Source organism: Drosophila serrata, unplaced genomic scaffold, assembly GCF_035046125.1.
Source record: "Drosophila serrata isolate PLE 108 unplaced genomic scaffold, ASM3504612v1 contig_184, whole genome shotgun sequence".
Classification (NCBI taxonomy): Eukaryota; Metazoa; Arthropoda; class Insecta; order Diptera; family Drosophilidae; genus Drosophila; species Drosophila serrata.
The window spans coordinates 1,097,027-1,119,458 of NW_028257082.1; the positions used below are offsets into that span (position 1 = coordinate 1,097,027).

General features: G+C 36.9%; 3 protein-coding genes across 3 annotated transcripts in view; 1 reads left to right on the forward strand and 2 right to left on the reverse strand.

The window, feature by feature from the left end:
• The window catches only part of LOC110191638 (G protein-coupled receptor dmsr-1), a 42,229-nt gene that overhangs the window by 9,866 nt on the left and 9,931 nt on the right, over positions 1 to 22,432 (reverse strand). Inside the window, exon 2 of the mRNA XM_020962529.2 lies at positions 14,488 to 14,616. The gene's annotated coding sequence lies outside the window, so the exon portion shown is untranslated. The remainder of the gene's footprint in view (positions 1 to 14,487; positions 14,617 to 22,432) is intronic.
• The window catches only part of LOC110191637 (uncharacterized), a 31,010-nt gene continuing 9,928 nt past the window's right edge, over positions 1,351 to 22,432 (reverse strand). The window contains exons 2-4 of the mRNA XM_020962528.2: positions 14,488 to 14,616; positions 3,288 to 3,809; positions 1,351 to 3,221 (exon numbers count right to left, since the gene is read on the reverse strand). Coding sequence (XP_020818187.2) covers positions 1,539 to 3,221; positions 3,288 to 3,464 — 1,860 coding nt within the window. The 5' untranslated portion in view covers positions 3,465 to 3,809; positions 14,488 to 14,616 and the 3' untranslated portion in view covers positions 1,351 to 1,538. The remainder of the gene's footprint in view (positions 3,222 to 3,287; positions 3,810 to 14,487; positions 14,617 to 22,432) is intronic.
• LOC110191639 (uncharacterized) lies at positions 10,605 to 10,917 on the forward strand. The gene is made up of 2 exons (XM_020962530.1): positions 10,605 to 10,722; positions 10,826 to 10,917. The coding sequence occupies exons 1-2, from the start codon at positions 10,605 to 10,607 to the stop codon at positions 10,915 to 10,917; spliced, it is 210 nt and encodes a 69-aa protein (XP_020818189.1).

Here is a 22,432-nt window from a genome sequence, read left to right on the forward strand (position 1 = left end):
AGATCGACTCGGCTGTTGATCCTGATCAAGAATATATATACTTTATATAGTCGGAGGTGCCTCCTTCACTGCGTTGCAAACTTCTGACTGAAATTATAATACCCTGCAAGGGTATAAAAAGGTTCTAAACAAAAATTACAAAAAATTAAAACACTGCGGTAGGCTCCCACGTAAGGTGGGATGAAAAAATATAATATGCAGCAAATATTTCTTTAGGAAAATATAGTTCCCTAAATTCTAGGTCAAAACCCTAGCCCATTTAGTTATAATTATAAAAGATAATATTATTATTTTTGGTAACGAGAATGAATGAAAAAAGAAACAATTTTTAAAGTTGAAGGTGCCATCGTCACATTTACCTTATCTCGCTAAGACAGGTTGTTCTTTGATATAAAATAAATATATAATAAAAAATAAATATAATATAAATAATAAATATATTTATAATATTTATGTTTAAAGTTTTTTGAATATAAAATGCAATCATCACTCTTGTTATACATCGAGGAAAGTATTTGTGTTAAACAAACATTATTCGCCACTAAAATGTATGTATGTATATCACAAATCCCTTTTACCTTACCTCGTTAAGAGATGTTTTTGTCGGCTTTAAACAAAAATATAAACTTATACTCTTAATTGGCATCTAAATTTTTGCTCTCAAAAGCTAAAGTAATAATGAATGCAGTTTATAAGGCAAATTATAATGCTTCTCCCTGCATATATTCCCATTTTACTGCAAATCACCCACTTGACTGACTTTAGCTTGGTAAATATAATCCCTGCAGTTACACTCTTGTTGTTTCATTTTCCCAAAGCAGCATTTTGAACGTCATTTGCCCTCTAAATTGTGGTCTTGATTGTGGTGCAATGCAGTTTGTGGTCCTCTAATAAGCATTAAATGCTGTTATTTAACATCACAAAGCTGGTTTAAGTGGACATAATTTATGTTTATAAGGCTAAATTGCCTTACAGCATTTATGCTCTTTTAGAAGTATCATTTTCATGTCAAGTTTACTCCTTCCTCCTATGTAGTTTGCCCTCCACAATTTCATTTACACAATTTATGGAGCAAATGCTATTACACTTTAAGAAAGACGCTTCCATGAACTATCAGATTATGGCCAACTTAGGAAAGCATCAAGTTCTTTGAGAAACTCACTTGCTGCGTCTGACAGGAATATTAGTTAGTCACGACAGCAAACTTTAGTTGAATTTCTGCAAATCTAACTTTCCTTGATTAAGATTCCTTCACTTTGACTGCGCAACTGTTCGTGAGGCAATTCAAATTCATATTCTAATTAATCTGTTATAATTACAGTTAACTTAATCAAATAAAGGTGTACACCATTTATCCATAAATCATAGTTTTTATTTGATTATCTTTACTTATCCGCTTAGATAGAAGTGTGTATTTAAACATCATTTTGTGTCCATCTATCTTACTTTGTATTTATTACAAATGTGATTTGTTTGCACTTATTTTTTACATCTAATGGGAAACGTAAAATCGTTGATTAAAACTCCATTTCGTCATCCTAGTCCGAGAAGCTGTCGCTCCAGTAAGTGGTGGTTGGTGGGGCAACTGCCTTGAATAGATCTCGACCCTCTCCGTGGCGCCGCTTACCGTGGTTTCCATGGCCGTGGGAATGGCTGATGCGTGGCTCCATCTTGATCCGTGGCTCCTCCTTAATCCGCACCTCTTCCCTAGGCCGCTGGCAGCCGATGGCTTGGTGGCGCTGCAATCGCTGCGATGTTAGGAAGGTCCTCTGGCAACGCTTGCACTCGTAGATAAAGCCGTGCTCATCATGCTTCACGGCCATATGGCGTTTGAGTTCTGCCCGTAGTCGGAATACCTGGGAGCACAGTTCACAGCGGAACTGCGCACGCTCCTGTTCGTGCCGCTCCATGTGCGTCTTGTAGGCCCACTCCACTTTGAACTTCTTGCCGCAAATGGGGCAAGCATGCTCCGTTCGTTCATGAGTCTTGCGGTGCAGCACATAGGATTGCTTGCGGGAGAAGGTCAGATCGCAGTGTTCGCATTCAAATGGACCGACAGATGCTGCCGGCGTGGTTGGATACTTCTTCTTCGGAACACTGGGCGATTCGTCATCGTCGTCCTCATTACTCCTCTTCAATGGGGTCTTTCGCGGACGTCCCGGACGTCCTGGCTTCTTCTTCTCCTTCTTCTGCGAACTGGCATCGGAATCTACGGAATCACTATCCGCACTCGTTGATCCACCAACATCGGATACCTTAAACTCATCATCGAGCTCCTCCTCATCCTCACTGGAATCTGTTACTGGTGCATCAATGACCACGTAGCCGCGGGGTCGCCGCACCTTGTTCTTGCTGCGGGACAAGCGCTTGCGCAGATCCTGGTCCGTGGTCTCCAGTTGCTTCCGCAGCTGTATGGCAATAGTGAGGCTCTCCAGGCACTTAGTGCAGATGAATTGGGGCATAAAGTCCTTGGGCAGAATCGAGACACTGGGGCAGATGACCAGCAGCATGTCCGCGGGCGTGGCATCGATTTGCTTCTTGAACAGGTCGACTAGATCCTCCTTACTAGTGCAGACGCGACACTGATTCTCGTCCACCACCTCCTCGATTTTGCGTTCGCGAGTTGGAGCTTCTGTGGCCTCGCCATCGACATGTTCACCGGGCTCATCGCCTGTAATTAGTTCGCCCTCTTCGTCGCTGGCCTCGGGCTCCAGAACTTCCTCTCCTTCCTCGGTGGGATCTTCAGTGCCATCTTCATCTTCCTCGTCGGCTTCTTCGCCGTCGGCATCTTCACCTTCATCTTCTGCCTCATCGGCAGCTCCTTCTTCACCTTCTTCTTCATCCTTGTCGGCTTCTAGGCCTTCGCCTTCTCCCTTTGAGGCTTCATCCTCGTCGTCTTCTTCGCCAGTGACTTTATCTACGGCCTTTTTTGTAGGTTCTTCGGCGCCTTCTTCTCCGGCGACTTCTGGATCGTCTTTTTCCTCATCAGCTGTAGCACGTCCAGCTACCTTTTCGCCATCTTCGGCTGGGTTTAACTGGTCTTCGGCAGCTGCAGTGTGCTCGGAATCGTTATTGCTTGTTTCCTGCGCGCCTGTCTTGGCTTGCTTCGTCTGCACTGGGCCGCCGTCGGCTTCCTTCTCCTCCTCCGTCGGCATTTCTTCGTCCAGGTATTCCGCCTCTGCCCCTTCATTACCAGTCGTGGATGCCCTGGCTTCGGAATTCTGTAAAATAAAGTTTAAAGCCCGTAAAGTGTTTGAACTTCTTTCAGGTTTTCAAGCTAAACGCACCTCTAGGTAATCCATAATCCCTCCCACAGGTTCAGCGCCGCCATCCAGGGATTTGACGCTCTCCTGTTGCTGTGGCTCCGGGTTTCCCTGAGCGTTCTCCTGCGCTCCCTCGCGTAGCTCGGGACTAATCCCGGCGGTTCCATTAGTTTCTGCCACAGGCGTTATGTCTGCCTCCATTACGCTTGGTTCGTATTTTATTTATTTTCTTGTTATATTTTCAAAAAAGCAATCACTTTGCTAAAGTGGAAGGGGGAGTCTCTTTTTTTTGGCGGGGCCACCGGCGTATTTTAACGTTTTTCTCTTTTCCGCACAGATTTTTAAACGCGCACTCGTTTTTCCAGTGTTTTACTATCCGTTATAGTCTTGTTTTCGTTAATTTGATTTATTTGCTTAAAATGCGAGCACAAATTTCAATGCAAGATGCATTTTTTCCGATTTTTTTCCCGCAGCGTTACAATTTTTTACTTGCAGCCATATTGGATAAGTATACACAGCGGCCAGCTGTTTCGCCTATCGATACTCCTGCGCATGTGCGATAACAATCGATAGCGATGGCGATGATGCATAAGTGGCGGGGAATTTGAAAAATAAGAATAATGCAATGCTGACTTACTTCTATAAATGTTTTTTTTTGAAGAAAATACTTAAAACTTGGCTAGTGTTTAAAACCTACTTTAAATATGCCCGAAAATCGTAAAATAGCCGTACAACCATGAAGACCCCTCATAAAGTCCAGTATTTTTTTTGGCAAAAGACTTACCTACCTTTGCGCGTGTTTGCAATAAAATTGGGCAAAAAACGAAACCACCCCCTGCACCCACTTTCGCATCCGCTTGAAACAAAAACCAAAACCGTGTCGTCTTGACTTTTCAACACGGCGGAAATAAAAATTACGTGATTTGCATAATTTTGCCACCCGCTGTTGTTGTGCGCATTAATTTGAGAAATGTAAGAACATTTTAACATCAACCATTCACACACTTTGTTTGTTACCTCTCGCTTTATTTTGCTTTTACTTTTGTGAGAGGAAACAGCAAATACAATACAATACATACAGCACTTAGTCTGGCTTTTACATTTTCCAATTGCCAGAAGTCCCCAAATGCCATGGTAATACTCAAATGTAAATATTTCCATTAAAATCAATTCCCAGTATAAACGCAACTGCCACTTCGGTATTGTTTGTCTTCAAATAAGCAAACACATTTCAATAAAGTGCCACCTCACCACTTTTCCGCTCGACCAAAGCCCTGAGGATGACACGAGCTTGATATTTATTTCAATTATGCAGCGATGGAGCGACCAAGGAAAATGTCCGTGCTAATGCCAACGATTTTCCGGATGTCACTTGCCATGATTCAGAAACGCGACAACAGGTCAAAACAAATCACTTGAAGAAATAATGCCTATTATTGAAAAATTAATATGTGTTTTTAAATATCGAAATTATATATTTATTTATGGGGGAATTGGAGTGATATATTGGTTCTACTTTTAACTATTGCTCTCTTGCTTTTAGAACGAAGCCTCTTCGAGGTTAAACGCTATGCAATGTACTAGCAAAACCAAACTACATTGTTTCTTTTAAGATAATCTTTTGAAAGAGCTTAAATTCTAATCGAAGATTACCTCTCTCTGCCTGTTACATATCCTTTTGTAACACATGAAATCTGTTTATTTGCAGAAATAAATTTCCATAATAAATTATGTTTATTTCCGCTAAAATACTCTTTCAGTTCTACATTTTTTAAAGTGTTCCGTCTATGTTTAAATAGACGTATTTTTTCGCTTTCTGTAAGCATTTTCTTTTCTGTTGCTCTTCAGCATGATTTACGCCAACAATTATCGCAGCAAGACGTGCTCGGGCACCCACTTGACATTAACATCGTTTTCCCCGACTTGGGTTTATATCTCTCGCTCTTATCCTGCGTCCTGTTTAACGTGTCTCGGACCGGGATCGCTTATGACGCCAGAGATTGTGCACCAGCGGGAAGAGGCGAAGTGAAAAGATAAATATAGCGGGCCTGTCGTCTGTGGCAATGATAAAAAAGCTCGGCCATGTCAACTGACACACACGATTCAACTCCCGGCGGCGTCACACAGTGATTAATTATGCATGAACGCCGCATCCGAAAGACAAACAGGCAGCATATGCTTTGCTCCTTGCTGAAGGCTTAAGCCTCCTTTTGCCAGGACACTGTGAATGTCTAGCAGAGATGGGCTGGAATACCTCCTAGGTACACGTACCTAGTCCTTAAAGTACATTTTTACCTAGTGAGAACTACAACAAATATATTAAATAATTGTAGATTTTAAAAGTAGGTAGTTTTTAAGTTTTAATGATTAAAATATTATTGGGGGACTTACCTTTAAGTATGAAATTTTTCGGTATATTATATAATTATTTACGAAAGTATTTATTGTTTTCCCGAAGCATATAAATTTCATACGTTTGCATAAAATTCAAATAAAAAAGAAACACAAATATCCGTGGCATCAATTATATTAAAGAGCTATTACAAAAAAAAATAAGATTTTTAACGATTATTGACACTTGTCAATTGTAGATTTAAATGATAAAATACCAGGTACGCCAGAAAGTAAATACCTATTTATGTGCTCTGCTGCACTATCAGAAATTATTTATTAAAATTAAAAACGTTGAACATGCAATACGTGACATTTGATGGATGCGTTGAGCAGTTAAATACGAATGCATAATTGATTTTTGCCAAAAAAGAAGTTGATTCGTTAACTTTATAGTAAGTGGGATTATGTGCTCAAAACGAGTTGCACTTTGCAAATCCTTAGCAAAATCACATATGTATATGTTTCTGGGACATAACCATAAACGCACTATTTAAAAGTTGCCTCTGGCATTGTCCTACCTTGGCTCTTACGCCTTTAGCATTTCCCCCAGATAATTTTTCCCTAAATAATTGAATGAGTTTGTCGAGAATCCTCACTGCAGCTTAAGCTTTTCGAATTTTCCGAAACTGAAAACTTGCTGCTGCTGCTGTCGTTGATGTAAGTTGAGCTTGTGATGCAATCGAAATGACAAGAAAATTGAATACCCTTGTCTATTATAAGTGAGTCTTAAGCCTAACTAACCTTAATTTTCTTGAGATTGGCCCATATAATTTATTATATTTTAGCTACTCTTAATTTTGGTGCATTTGTTGTTTAATTGATTAATACCTTAGATACTTCAGCAAAGTTACGATAATCTTACAGTTTTCTTAATTATAATTTTTCGTTGATTATAAACCACATTAATTATCCTCAAGATATAAAACTAAATAAATTGATTTTCCACCAAAAATTTAGAGTATAATTTCTTCGACTTTCTCAAAATTAAACCGTCTTTTTTTGTTTATTTCCAAACAAGTCACAACCCGAAATGAAAAGGTTTGCTTGTTGCCAGGCTTTGGATAACCAAAAAGTTCAGACAAATACTGACATCTCTGTAGTCAGAATTAAAGTGATTTTATTTGCAAATTTACGCACGTGTTGGGCCTGACAAGTAAATGCTTGAACTTTACAGATTTCAAGACAGGCCAAGTCCTTAAGTCGCAAGGATAAAATGGTGTATAGCCAGAAAGCGTGCTATGATTTTTACAAGCTAAACGCCAGGTATTTCTTTTACTTACGCTTTTCTAGTTACTTTGCTTAAGAATTCCGTGAAATTCATGAATTATTTCCAAGTTGCTAAATGCAAATTACTTGTACTCTGACCGTCTTAAGTTTGAGAAAAGTTTGGAAGTCGGTATAAGTCCGGAAACTTTTACGTGGCCGCAACGCATAATGGTTATCAGAAAATTAACTTTCGAATAATACGATTTTCACCTGCCAGCTGAGACGGAGATCCATCAATACAGCACGCTTTTGACACGCTAATAAATCTAATTTACAGCAGAATATCGGCACGTGTATTTAATATGTTTTCATGTCACAAAAATGTTTGAAAAATTCGATTACTGCAAAGAAAATTTTCTTAAATAATCAATTAAAATTCGGGTTTCTCTAGAAACTAGATAAAATTACTTTAAGAAAGTGCATCGTCTGGTAATATAAATGTCTTAACATTCCCAACGATTAATCAACATCAAAGCGGTGAAATATATATACATAATTAAATAGAACACATTTTTCTGGCAGCTCCGACCTCACGACGTATTAATTACGCTGTACTAAATCGCTTAATTACTTACGCATCATCATTAATCTTGGGACAGACAATTTTTGACTGTGTATATATGAAGTTTAAGCATACAACGCCCTAGGATACATCGTACATCCTTTTTAGCTAAAAGTTGCGAAAATGTTGATGAAATCAGAAGCTTACACTGCATGCTAATTGCTAGGGTAATTAATTGGGCATTAATCAACTTTTGAAGCTGCCATAAATGACAAAATCTTGTCTTGAAATTATATTTTAGATTTAATAAATATAAATACTCCTTTCATAAGCTTCTTTCTCACATTACGCATACGCAGTGTGTTATCTGCCCTGGGGCTGTTTTGCTTGTGAAAAATAAATAAAAGGGAAAATATTAAAGAGCGCAGAGGCATCGTTGGGTTTAGTCATATCCCACAAGAGAGTAAGCAACAAAACAAAAGAAATACAAATACTAATTTATTAGCGTATAATTTAAAAAGGCCCATGGGGTTTTGTTCTTAGCTGTTACTTAGCTATTTTCACTCGCTTGTTTTGGTTCTTTCTCGGGCTTTAAATACACCCAAAGCTAATATGTGTGTCTGATTTGCACACGACCCAAATTAGGCGAGATAAAAATGTATGCAAATAAATTGGGTGCCGACCATAGAAGTACTCAGTCCGTGCAGATAGTTGCATACTTTTCGGGAGGGTGAGTATTTTTCACAAGGAAGGTAAAATAATACAAAAGTTTAATTTGTTGTACTTCAATTAGTAACATATACAACACTTTACAGGTATGAATTCTCTTGTTAAACAGAATAAACTAACGATTTCAATTCAATTTGAACTTTGCTCAAAAGCCTGAAATGAAATATAGCACATATCAATTGTTGTGTGTATTTATGATGTAATATACTGGAGCATAGTTTTGCAAAAAAATAAAAGTTCAATAGTGAAAAGCAAATGTTGTAACATATTTCGCAACTCCACATCAAATCTGGTTGTGAATTTCCTGCAATTTCCCTGCATTTTGTTTCCATCTAATATATTACATTTGTTTCCTATGTTCATTAAATTCTATTTTTTTTTAATAATATTTACAGAATTACATACGCCAATGTACTCCGCGTACCCTATGCATGGATGCACAAAAACAAAATAATATGAATAGTCCCTAAGCAGGGGACCTCTGTATTGGTATTATTATTATTAATATGAACTCGCACTCGTTCGCCCCCATAGATCACAATTATTTGCCGGTCTGACAGGCCAATAAACGTTGCGATAAGAGGCTTTACGGGTGCCTCATTAGCCACCCATTCCATGGCATCCATGGCACAAATAGGTATTTCCGTATTTTCAACAAACAATTGCCATGTGTCGGACGGAGTTACATTTTGCCTTCAGCTAGACACGCACTTAGCTGAATATATACTCCTGTATAGCAAAGGTCTTTGATAAGATTGTCAGTGCGGCACGTGTCTGCATTGGCATTACATGTCTTAGACTGATTACGAAACATGGCCACAACAAACGCTGCGACGCCTCCTCCTAATTCCAATCAATTTTATTTTAGCAGACGCCTCTCAGGCTCGACGGGGTCCTAAGAATTCCCATTTAATTTTGCAACCAATTTTATAGGTCTTTTATTTTTGTTTTTTTAATTTGCCGCCATGCCAGAAAAGAAATTCCCAAGTTGACGTAATTTATGAAAGGAATGAAATACCACAAAATTTTACTTTCTTTTGGAGCGGCAAATTAAGCGAACAGGTTTGTTTATAAATCAGCATCAAACAGCAACTGCAAAAGCCATCGGCAAATGGCGACAAATAACCCAGCCAAATATTCTTTCATCTGGCCGACATTTTTTTATTTTTGGATTTGGGAAATGCCCAAACCGCCTACAGAACGACATAAAAAAAAAAACAAAGATCACAGAACAAAACAAAATATAAACAGAGATTTTTTCAAACACATTCGTACAATGAACTGTCATATGCAAAACAAATAAAAACAAACACAACAAATTGTGATTTAATAAACTGAGATTCATTCTCTCAAATGTTGTGGTACCCAGTTTAAAGGTTTTTCGAAAATGTAATAAGTAAGTAAAGTTAATAAGATAATAATTAATAATTACACAAATTGTGTTACTCAGTTCAACGGGTGAATTAATTAAAGATATTAATTGGAATTTTAAAAGAATATTTGAACGATAATTTATATAAATCAATGAGCAAATTTTAAGGAATATTCCAAAAATATATATGTACATATGCAATTAAACTTTAGCACAAACTGTTTTACCCAGCTTATTTTCATGGAATGATACAAGAAAAGTCAAAGCCTGAAGATATTTGTAAATATATTTTAATAAGAACTTCAATGAACTTAAAATATATCTGATAAAATAAGAAATTAAATAGTCAAATAATCTCCTTTACACTTTACAAAGCTCAATTACAAAATAAGTCACACAATAAAAATGAACAAAACTTAATAAATAGCCGAAATGTTCCAACTATTTAATACAGGTAATCTTTTATATTTAATTTGTTAAATAACAAATCAGTTCGTTATAATCAAATAAAATCTTTAAATATATTAACCATAAATAACAGAATATTACTTCGATGCCTGTTTGATTTTTTTCCGCATTCAGCATTTCTTTAGCCCAAAATGTAGACCCAATGACCAACCTCTGTTTCAAATTATGAATAATCAAAAAGAGTATACATTTGCATCTACTTTTTCCCCAAATTATTCTACATTGTTCTGCTTTCCTTTCGATATGATTTTCGGGTTTAGAATTCCCAAAGCGAATCGTTTGTTCTTTTGCGAAACTTGTTTAGACCACTTCGAGTGCGGACATTCCGCGGATTAAATATCGCATAGACACAGATGCTGCCGCCGACAGAGGAATCTGTCGACCAAAAAACCAAAACAAGAAATCCAATTTCTAAACAGCTGCTCCGGAACAAGAAGCTGCTCATCCCGCCGGCTTGACTCTCTTTTTATCTCGACGATGCCGATGATGGGCCATTCCATACATCCCGGCCTCGGGGAGGTATAAATAGCTGCGGTCCCGGCTGAATCAATTAGACTCCAAAACCAACCGCAAAGAATAGCAAAGCGAAACCTCAAGCCAAAGCCAGAATATGTCGAAATTCTTTGCCGCCGCCTTCGCCTTTGTGGCCCTCGTCCTGATCCTTGTCAGTGCCGCCCCCGCGCCGCCTCAGCTCCTGGACGCCCAGACCGCCATTCAAAAGATAATCGGTGAGTTTGTGTCCCCAGAAACATATATAGTTCCTGGTGGCAACTGTGAACTGTCAACTGCCAACTGATTGTGGGGAAATGTCCCTTCTCGTCCTTTCCACAGATGCCTACAATCGGATTCCAGGACCCTCCGTTGTCCACCCTTGGGAGGTGGCCCGTGTGATCGACCCAAACACCTTTGTGGCCCACTTTTAGACTTAAAACAAGCCCCCAAAAGCTACCTGACTACCTTAAAGAAAATGCCTAAATAAATTGAAAACAAAAATCTTAGTTAAATCAAAGCAAATGTCTTTAATTAACACACATACACTCCATCACTAATTATAGGCGAAATAATGGAGTGGAATAACTTGATACCTCATAACCAATTGCCAAGGTAACTTCTAATTAGTTCATGAGCATGCAACCATAGTTAAAGGTTAGAATGAAACAATATTAAAATATATTTTCAGGGTTCTGATGACATGAAAATAAAGATTATAAACCACACTAAAGTACGGTCAGAATAAAGCAATTTTAAAAAATTTTCATTAGTATAAAAACTGTACACCAAAATGCTAATTAAATATAAAAATAATCTCAATATAAACACAAAATGCAGACTCTAAGTAAATACTTTATACATTTTTGGAGAATATGATATTTTCGGAAATTATTTTTAATGACTAAATAATCAAAACTAATTCGATAAGGAATAAGTGTTGACAAAATGAAAATGAAAATTAATTGAAATCACATCTAAAATATAAATTTCTTAGCTTCAAAAGGTATTTGTTAAGTGGCTTATACACATAAGTCAATTGCGAAATAAACATAGCAATATTAATCTCAATGTAAACACAAAATGCAGTTTGAAAATCTATACTTTACACATTTTAGCAAATTAATACATACTTAACAAACAGGATTTTCATATTTATATTCAACTAAATAAGAACTCTTTTAGGTCGCTTATAATTATTCAATATAGATTTTGTAATAATAATCAAAAAAAATAAACACAAATTGCTGGCTCAAAAGTCAGTATTTTGACAACATTTTTGGTACATATTTGTTAAATAAATAAAGAGATAATTATGGAAAGCTGCAATTCAACAAAAATATTATGATTAAAAACTAGTACTACGCTGCATCAGAGCATTTAAAAACATATTAAAAATTCATTAAAATTCAGCAAATTACCACATTATCTGAAAAAAGAAATATAAATAGCTTCAAAGTAATTAATTTGACCTTATTTATTATTTATTTTTCAGACATAGTAAGAGCTTCAATTGAATGGCTTTAGGGACCACCAAAAATGTCTAAAGAATAAACAAAGAGAAAATATAATAATGCTCCTATTTTGTTCCACATTATTTGCCCATTTTATTATTCCCAGCACATATTTATAGTATAGTTAAGACCAAAGGCTTTAGTTTACTATATCTAAAACAAAAAATCCAATAAGCTCTTCACCGCAAATATTTACCAATAAATTCAACTAAATATTTGTTGGAAAGTGAAGAAAATATTTATGAAAAAATCCGTTGCTATTTGACATTTGAAACATTCCCGAGTTTCTGTGGACGAAAGAGGATTTCCTCGTTTTGTGAAGTTGACAAAAGTTTGACAAATTCCGGCAACAGATGCAAATCTCAACTAGAGTTTCGTAACTACAATCGCAGTTGACTTAAAGTTCCTCTTGGCTTTATTACTTATTTATAATACAGTGATGGGTAAAGTTCTCTGGCCATTCTGCTCAATTTTCCACCAAGGACAATTTGATAGTGAGTGGATATGGCAAAGTTATCGTCTCCGCCCGAATCTTATCGGCGAATCTAAAGTGCTTGCTAAGCTCTAGAGTCTAGGAACAGGCAGCGCCTTGTTTGAGGACTTGAAGGATGCAATCCTTCGTCACGATTACGATGCGAGGTTAAAGTCAATGTCAATGCCAGAGTTAAGGCCCCTGGCGGATATCACATAGTATATGTATATATCTGTTTATATATACAATAAATGCATTCTAGATAAGTGCACAGGGGATATGCAAATTGTGCTCGCACAAAACACTTCAAAGGCAACCAACTGAAATAAATTGCGAAGCCTCGGCCATAAAACACTATACAGTGTATATCATTTGATACCTATACCTACATATAGCTATGCCCTCCCTTATTTTTATGATCCGCACACATGCGGCACAAGCTACTGAAACATTTATGGAAACCTGCTGAATATTCAAGGACTCTCATGAACTTTGACCCCGGGGAGGGGTGTTTAGCAACTTTTCTTAAATTCGTTGCACGTGCCAGAATATGACAGACATTTACACGGTAAAGTAGTAATTTTTGATTTTGTTAAATTTTAAAAGGTTATAATTATTACACTTTAAGCTGTACATTCATTAAAGTCTTAATTATTAATCATTATTTAATTATTTTGATAACAGTCTGGAGGTATGGTGGTGTTTTGCCCCTCAATAAAGATTTATTTATTTAAATAAATAACAGGATTTATTTGGTTTTATTTTGTATATCCTTACAGTCAGAAGCCCTTAACGCTGTGAAGGAGTCATTTCCGACCCTATAAATCATATATATTCTTGATCAGCATTAACAGCCGAGTCAATCTAGCTAAATTATAAAGAAAAACAATTTTTTCGATTTAAAAAAAAATAATAAGGGGTTACATCTTTAAACTTGTCAAAAAATTTGTAAAAATTTTAATTTTCTTTAATTTTAAATTAAGTATGTAGATTTATTAATAGAACAAAAACTAACACAGGAAAGCTTTCCAAATCAAAATTAACCTATTTTTATCTTAGTTGAGAGACTTTGATTTGTCGAAAAAATGGCAAATAAAAATATCGATTCGAATGCCAATTTTAATTTCTTTTAATTGAATTGCAATTTCGAAGGGTATAAAAACTTTAGCTCCCAGAAGTTATTTTTCTTTCTTGTCATATATTAAATAATATATAAATTTATTAAATAATAAAACTAAACTAATATAAACTCTGTTTTTGCATTCTGCATATTGAAATACATTCCACCCCCTGTGAGTCATTTTTATCACTGAACGTTTGCTATCTTCATTCATAATCCTTAAAGCAAATAATACTCTGTTGGAATTAAATGAAAATAAAAAAGTAGACCGCAGGTTTATATACATAAATTGGAAGCACTTCAAATACCGCATTTCTATGGTTTTGAAAATCCAACTATTTGTGTTAAAATAACATTCCCATCCTTGGTGATGCTGTTAAAACTTCTGCGGCATCGTCGCCCCAGTGACAACATCGGGCCATAATGTCAGTCCAATGGCCAACCAGCCACACAAGTAAATGGTTAGCAGTTCCGCTTTTGCCAATTGCCAACTTTACTGTGTCAGACTCTGGCAATTAATTAGTTTGCTAGCCTTGTGGTCCGCCGCCACTGCCAAGTTTATGTCCGTCCTGCCAATAAGATTTTACGAGCACTTTTACGACCCGCTTAGAGCTTAGACTCTGGGCCAGCTGTTTTGTTTGGCCCAAAACAAAAATCTAAAGCGATCAGGAATTCCCCGTGGAATGCAGAAAAAACCGGCAGAACTCAACGATTGAGCCCACAGAGAAAGATTTCTAGCATACGCCACTCGTATAAATTTGTTAACCGCTTTCGAACTACATCGATTTGGATCGATTTGCATTGCAAATTCCGCCATCCACCAGCCGCCACCCGCTCCCCCTGGCACCATTCCTATTCCCATTATAAAATAAACCATTATAAATAGACCGTGACTTACCTGCCATCATCATCATCACAATCATCATCATTATCATTCTCGTCGTCCGAATTCCAAGTCACTCCTTATCGCGCCAACCATCAACTGAGGAGCTTTAATTATGCAAATAACTGGCGCCACAAGAACGTGCTAAAAAAAAACCAGGGGAGAAGACAGTGAGACAAACAAATGTATTAAAATTGGTTGAAATCTGATAAATATCAGTTTCAGTCGACAAGTTAATAAAAGCAAGTGATAGCCATTTCACTCGAGGCTAAAGCGACTATGAAATACCTAGTAGTTAATAAAACTATAGTTTTATTTCAAATTTCAATCAGCAAAATATTCATTAATAATCTCCCTCAATTACCGATATAATTATAATAATTTTATGATAGACTGAAAAGGCAGTAAATTAGCTTTTTGTTAAATTTATGGTTCGCCTGTATAAGTACTTATCAATTTAAAAACAATAAATGATCTGAACTCTAGGTTAAAAAAGGAAGAAAATTTCACTATTAAAATCTAAAAAATATATAAGCTATATAAACAAATGTAATAATCACTATATTCAATAATTTATTTAAATTTCTTCGATAACAAAGTCTTCCATTAAGTTCTCAACCATCTTAAAGGGGTAACTAAATAGTCCTTTCCCCTTTCTCTAATAATAATAAACTCGGCTCAGCACTTAACAATGAACATTTGTGTAAAAAAACAATATGCCATTAGGTTTGTGGACGTACACGTGTTTATATTTAAATTGAAACCATATGCTAGGCTATCCATTACCATCAGCCCTTTCCCACAGGCAGAAACCCATTCATCAGTCAATGACTTTGATTGTTTTTGGAACAGGTTTCTTTGCCTATATCCACAAAAACACATTAAATTGATTTGTGATTTCGAGTGCATTTGATTATATTATAGACTAGCTGTACCCTGCCACGTTTCTCTGTGGCATATTGTGGTTAAGAGGGCACTTCTGAATACATCAATGTTCCGGCAAAATCATCTTCCTGGCATAAGGTGAAGAAGGCAGTCAGAGTTGTCGCTGGCGGATTCAGGACTCTTTCTTGCACATTTCTTTCTGTGAAATAGATACGTTGACCATTCTCCAAATGGACTGCCAAGTGAACTAAAGCTGGATAGCGTTCATGAATGGGGAACGAACAAATTCTCCATGCAACCTCGTTGCTGCTTATGTATCTTCCAGCCTGGTATTGAGATATTTCATCGACAACTCGTACTGCATTGCTGTCCCCATTTTCTGCCTGAACACCAAAAACTGCCATATCGCTGCCTTTATTCACGTACTTGCAGATATATTTAATCGATTTCACGGAATTGCAATATTCTACGTTGATGTGCGCTTTGTATGATTTTGACAATAGTGGTGAGTATGGAACCACCCAACGATTGTCTACCTCAATATCACCAATTCTCATGTTTAAAGTTGTCGAAGTCCCTCCATCTTCAGTTGACCGTCTCCTATACAGAGGATATCCATCGTCCCCTGTTACGGTGTTGGCTGTAAATGATCGAGGATATCGCTTGGAACACTTCCCGTATACCATGCATGGTGAACTTCGGTTGAGGGTCATGGATCATGTTCTTGATGACAACTGCATGCAAATCTGTATCAACCTCTGCCCGTGGAATCTCAGCGCATATCACATTGTCAATTTCGTCTGGAGTAATTTTATCATACAGCCAAATCAGTATGTGCGCATGCGGCAATCCTCTCTTCTGCCATTCTACTGAATACATCCTGCACCGCACAGATCCAAAAACTCCATGTTTCAAAATGAAATCCATCAGTGACTTGAGCTTTTGTCTAAAAACACGGGCTGTGATGTCATGCCTATCCCTATATGATTGTCCAGGAAAAACAGCTGTACTATCTCGTCCCAAGCTGGATTGCATGTGAAGGTGATAAATAAGTCTGGACGGCCGTAGCAACGAACATATGCCTGGGCATCTTGAGCATATTCATGCATGTGGCGTGGACTACCTATGTATGAGGATGGCAAAATCGTGAGCTTTCCAACGTTGGTTGTATTACGGTCATTCATCACAGCATCCCGCAAATGGAAATATTCCTCGGACCGAAGTTTCTTCTGATTCAATCGGAGGAACAGCAAACGTTCTGTTTCAATTTTTGCATACATATCGACAATGTACTAATGAAACAACTGACGACATTTCAATATATGATTGCAATCGGTCCTCCTAACCATTAACCTGTATGAGTAAAAGTTCATCGCGCAGCCGCTCAGTCTCTCGGATGGAGGCCCGTTCTTCGTCAGTCATATTCGTAATCTTACGTCTTTTTGCTTCTGTATTGCGAATACGACGACCCAATCTCGACTTCTTTGGTGGCATGACTTCGTTTCTTACTGAACCTGAACAAAAAAATAAAATTTGTATCTCCAATTTCTTCTTTCAATATGTTTTGAATGTTTGACAGGAAATGCTTTGATTCAGCTGGCTGCCTGTAGAGGGCGCAGCAGTAGGGGCACGGGGAAACGCTAAAAAAATTGATATATTCGCAACCGCAGATAAGCTATCAACATCAAAAGTAGACAATAACCGAGCTGGAACCTCAACGCATGTTGTGTAAAAATTTGGGCTTAAACGGTTCTGAACTTTTCAAGTCTATGACGGATGTAGACACGAACAGAGCATTTTTATATATATAGATTAAAATGTAGCATTACAAATTGAATTTATTGTTTAATATAGCACAATACAATAGTTTATTTTCTACTTGTTAATTTTAATTTGTTTGTTTGAGATACAATGATATCAGCCAACCAAAAAAATAGTTGATATACCTTTCATATACGTTTTTATGTGTTTGTGTTGAACCAATTAGCAAAAAGCTGAATTGAAAAGGATGAAAGGATGCCCCAAAATGTATGCTACAATGCTGATTTACAATATTATTAAAAAATGCTGTGAAATTTAATGGAGCATGTACATTAAATTAATATTAACTGAGTTTATCACATTTAAGCCGCTTTTGTCTTTTTAGGCATAGAGTTTATTCAATGCCAGTATAAATTGTGAATAGTTATTATATGACAGTAATTATTTTTATAATTATTTGTGACCACGCTTTGATTAAGTTATACAAGTCCTTTCATTGTTATTTATTTATAGCTAATTATTCCCTTATACTTTATAAATTAAATTATGCAAACAACACCCTTCTCATGGGCATTATCCATTGAAGTTAGCATGAAAGCCTAAGTATAATATGTAATTTGTCAGGTAAAAGCCTTTGGCAGATTAACAAGTGATACGCACACTTATATGTACACGAAGCAGGCCCCAAAAATATTCCCCCAACTCTCGTTTTTATTCAGCATAATGGAAAAGTTGCCGAAAATCCGGCGGAAAACTCCTGAGGTAAGCAATATACCAGAGTGCCTGGCATGTGCGTTTATTGATGGCCATAATATCGCCCAAAGGAAAGGGAAGTGTTCTCAAAAAAAAAAAAAAAAGCAAAGAGATGCGTGAGCTGCGGACACGCGACATTAACCCCGATGATGGGTGACAGTTTTTCCGGCACTTGAAGACTACGCCGACTCAAGATTTCCCCGAAATCGATGTGCTGGCCTGGGCTTAACCATCAAAATTGATGGCTCACGGAGCCCAGTAACTTATAACCATAAACGAAACTGATGCCGGGGACTCGACAATGAGACCTTTGTTCCACAACAGTCCCAGCCAGGACTATAAAGGACCGGCTAATAAAGGAAAAATCAAATAACAATCATCACAATTACATTGACGACATGTTCTCGACACAGAACAAGCAACCCAAAAGCCCAACTGAACTTGCCTGAACCCGTCGGTCCGAGAATATATATTAGCATAATCCAAGGACACTCTCAATTCACAACTGGCGCCGGGGTTAAGAAACTGTAAGTGAATTTTTATTAAATTCCATATGCATTATTTCTGCTGAATATTAGATTCTCATGGGGTCCCAAGTTGGATGACTTGCCGGCCAGATTTGTTAATGCCCGAATACATTTTAAATCAACGACTTGTGACCCACAGTTGCAGCCTAAATGAATGCGAGTAAATTTACATTATTTGCTGACTGTAAAGTTCCCTATTTGTTGATTTATTGTTTTTGCTCTTAATACTGTCCAAATAAAGCTGAATGTATAATTTCATATTTTACAGACTGACCAACTTTTTAGGCAGAATACATTAAATTGATATATTTTAAAGCTTTCGATTCTTAAACTAAATTCTCTTTGAATATTTATTACCAAAGGGTTTACATTTTGGAATACTATGAAATGAGTGTTTAATCTTGCCAAAAACTTCAATATTTAACAGTAGGTTTTATGTTGCCGAGGCCTGGCTTTAATTTAAAGCCGTCGCTTTTTATTGTGATGATTTTTTATTACGTTTTCCATTTGTATTTGCCGTATTTCGCCTTTATTTCGGCTATAACACGAAATGTGCAATCATAAATCAAAGGATCCCCACCTTTTATGAGAAAATGACTAAAACAGCGGACGCCGACATCCTGGCGACACCTGTCATAGAGCGTGTTCGTCCCTGTTGGACACCAATTAATCATCCGTATATCTATATAAACTGCATATGTCTCTCAAAGAGTGCGTCACCGGGTTTAGGGGGAAATATTTTCCTCTAGGAGCGTCCATTTACTTTTCGCTTCACATAATCTATGTGACAGCAATCAGGAAAAGAGCTTTCCAGTTCAGTCCATCGGAAGATAGAATTACTTGCGCACTCCCTGATCCTGGAAATATCAAAAGATACATATTGGACAGGAGTATTCTGTCCAAACAATACGCATTTGTTATGCAACGAATTCCCGGAAAAGTTACGTAAATAAATCAGCAACGCACATAACTCGCTCGAAACCCATGGGAATTGACATTTTTTGGTTTGGCTTTTTGCAACTGACAGGCAAAGTATGATTGGCCACAATTCAGATTTATGTAAACGCTTCCAGGTGCCTTATTACTCTTGGCTGAATTCCTTTCAGGAATTTCTGGCCTCAACTTTGTGTATTAATTTCCCTAGTTTTCTGGGAAAACAGAAGGAAAACCTGCTATACTTAAAGCAAATGGCTCTTAACGCTGCACTGCATTTCCTGCTTAAAGTTTATTGTGCCAGGATAACGCACTTAAGCCAGGTAATTGGAACTTCAGGAACTTGGAATTTCAGATCTAACTATTTGCTTTTCTGCTTAAAGAGTTTGTTTAAATTTCCAAAACATTACTTGTGTAATATTTCAAAGAAACCCAAGCTTGAGCTCCCTTTTCCACTTATATTTCAAAGGACGTCACAATCTATTTGAAGCCATAATCGATTCGATGCTTTGTAATCCGTCAGTCGGGCAAAACAACAATGGCCTGGATTATGTAAAGTCATGATCAGGTTAAAGGTATTTTCCAAAAAGAGACGCAATAAATACATAGCCAGGCGGTTATAAAAGGCCAACTCGATGGATTAACAACTGCGTGTCAGTCAAAAGCCCAATGGAAACAAAATGGGGTGCGAGTTGGCCCTATTTCCCCTTTTGTGTTTCGCATGGTCTTTGCCAATTCATCCAGCTGCCAGCTGTTATTACGCCTTAATTTATGGAAATTAAGAACGTTGGTTGGATAATAAGACCACGGATGGTTGAATTTGTCAATTGACTACGTCTTTTGTCTCTACAGCACTTTGCAGGGCGGAGGGAAAATGCAGCGTGTCAAGTGAATTTAGCTCATTAGATTTTGGAGCCTTATGGGGGGAATCCCCATCCCCCCAGAGTTGAACTTTACCGGCTTCTTGTTACCCTTGCCAGCATGCAAACGCAAGGAATTAAGTATCAATTAGAGATGCACAACGTAATTGAGTGCGACAATTTATCTGCTGGAAGAGTTTTCAGTTGCAGATTGTGTGCGCAATATCGTTGTTTTTTTTCCAGGATAATACCAGGACAACAGTTAATAAGACTGTCACAAGGAGATACAAACTTTGGTAATTATCATCAAATTTAAAAAGAAAAAGGTAAATTCCCTTTTACGGGGCTTAGTCAGCAATGGTATTAAAAAATAATACCCAGTGGGAAGGCTGAAAAAGTCTATATATCGATAGTGTATCGATATTAAATGCGACAGCCGATAATTGAATTGAAATACATTGCACAAAAAATCGATATAATATTAGATATGATGGAGAGATACATATGCTAAAAATGAATATTATAGATAATATCGAAACTTGAATATCTTTTCAGACTTTTCCTTTCCTCGGCCGACATTTTCCCATATTTACTGGCATTTGAACTTTGTGATAAAAATATATTTTACACACTTTAAAACTATTACTTGTATATGATATATGTCTTCGTATATTAAAGTTTTTTAAACATTACTTCTACATAATAATAATTTCAACTCAATTTGTAACAGTGTCTGCCTTTTTTCACTAATTTCCAGTTCGTTCCCATCTTGGAACTTGAGTAAAATCCCGTGAACCCATCACCTACATTTCCCGCTCCCATGGAAAAATTATGCAAACGATGCAGATTGTTAGGAGGAAAGGTCTGGCCTTTTAAGAGTTGCAAACTTTTCTGTACACAATCCGCGGAAAGTCTCTATCATTATCCCCAGCCATTCAGCACTTTGAGATGTTAATTTTATTTCATTTCATCATCTTCAAGGGTTCACTTCGTGCGCATTTTTCTGAGGCTTTGTGCTGCTGGCTCTTTATTTTTTTTCGAAAGCTCCACAATAAATAGGAATAGTTTTTGCAAGAATTTCGTTCAGCCACAATCCTGCGGCTATAATGTATAATCCTGGAGCCTTCCCAGCTCATCCTCTTAATGTGGGTTACCTTACCGCTATTTATGTAAACATTTTGTTAATGCAATGGAAATGTGAAGAAAATTAAAGTGAAAATATGTTGGATGCCGTGCCCTTTTTTACCAGTTGCGGTTTCCTTACAGCTGAAAATCCCATTTCTGAACATTTTTTGCATATTAATTAATTGTTAAAGGACCATTTTCCATGTACATTGCCTTCTCATATGGCCGGTTTTTTAAATTATAAAAAAATATTGTTTCTTACTAAAGCATCAACGCCTTTTAACTTCCCGGAAAAACTAATCGGGTGAAAGTTTATTTTAATGAAAAAATGGGGAAAGAATAACTTAGTCTTGCATAAATTTCTAGTGTACGTTAATATAAAGGAATTGTAAAAGTTGATTAATTTTTGCATTTTACATTTCTTTCCATGAAATTCATAAATAAATAGCAATCGAGACTCGCATAAATAAATTTGCTTAAGTATGAGGGCCATAAAGTAAATTGGCGGAGAATATGTATTCATTTGTTTACAGTGTCTCGTCGAAAATTGTTGGAATTTCTGTTCGAAATTAAGTCGAGCGAAAGGAGAAACGAGAAATGAAATTCCCAATAGTATGGCCCATTCAGCCATTAATGGAAGCATTAAATTAAGCCATATCTCTCAAAATTCTTTGCTTCCATTTAACACTTGTAGCTTTATTATTTCGTTTGACATGCGAATTGCCATATTCATTTATTTATTTTTCATGCCATTTCTCGAGAGCCTCAATCACTTCAACTATTCAAAGAAGAATTCACGCTGCCGATCAGCAAGAGATATATGAAAACATCTATGTATACACACATTTGCCTATTTGTTTGTTTTATATTTTTAAACTTTCGGAACAGGACCGAGTTTCCACCGCACGCGATGAGAGCAAAATTCAAACTAAGGGGCACAAACTTTGAATTTTGGAACAATACAGAAAATTTAAATATAAACTCGTGGCGGCACGTGCTCAAGGGAGACTTTGCGGTCTTTCCTGCAAATAATAAATCGTCTCGGAGGTAACTTTTACACGAGAGCAGAACTTGTATTGCACTTAATTAATTGCTTCAAGGCACAATTAGTGTCCG

What these genes read in the sequence shown, in the direction of transcription:
- LOC110191639 (XM_020962530.1), top strand. Translation starts at nt 10,605, where the DNA reads ATGTCGAAATTCTTTGCCGCCGCCTTCGCCTTTGTGGCCCTCGTCCTG. An exon ending in CGCCATTCAAAAGATAATCG is followed by an intron (nt 10,723 to 10,825) that starts GTGAGTTTGTGT and finishes TCCTTTCCACAG; the next exon opens with ATGCCTACAATCGGATTCCA.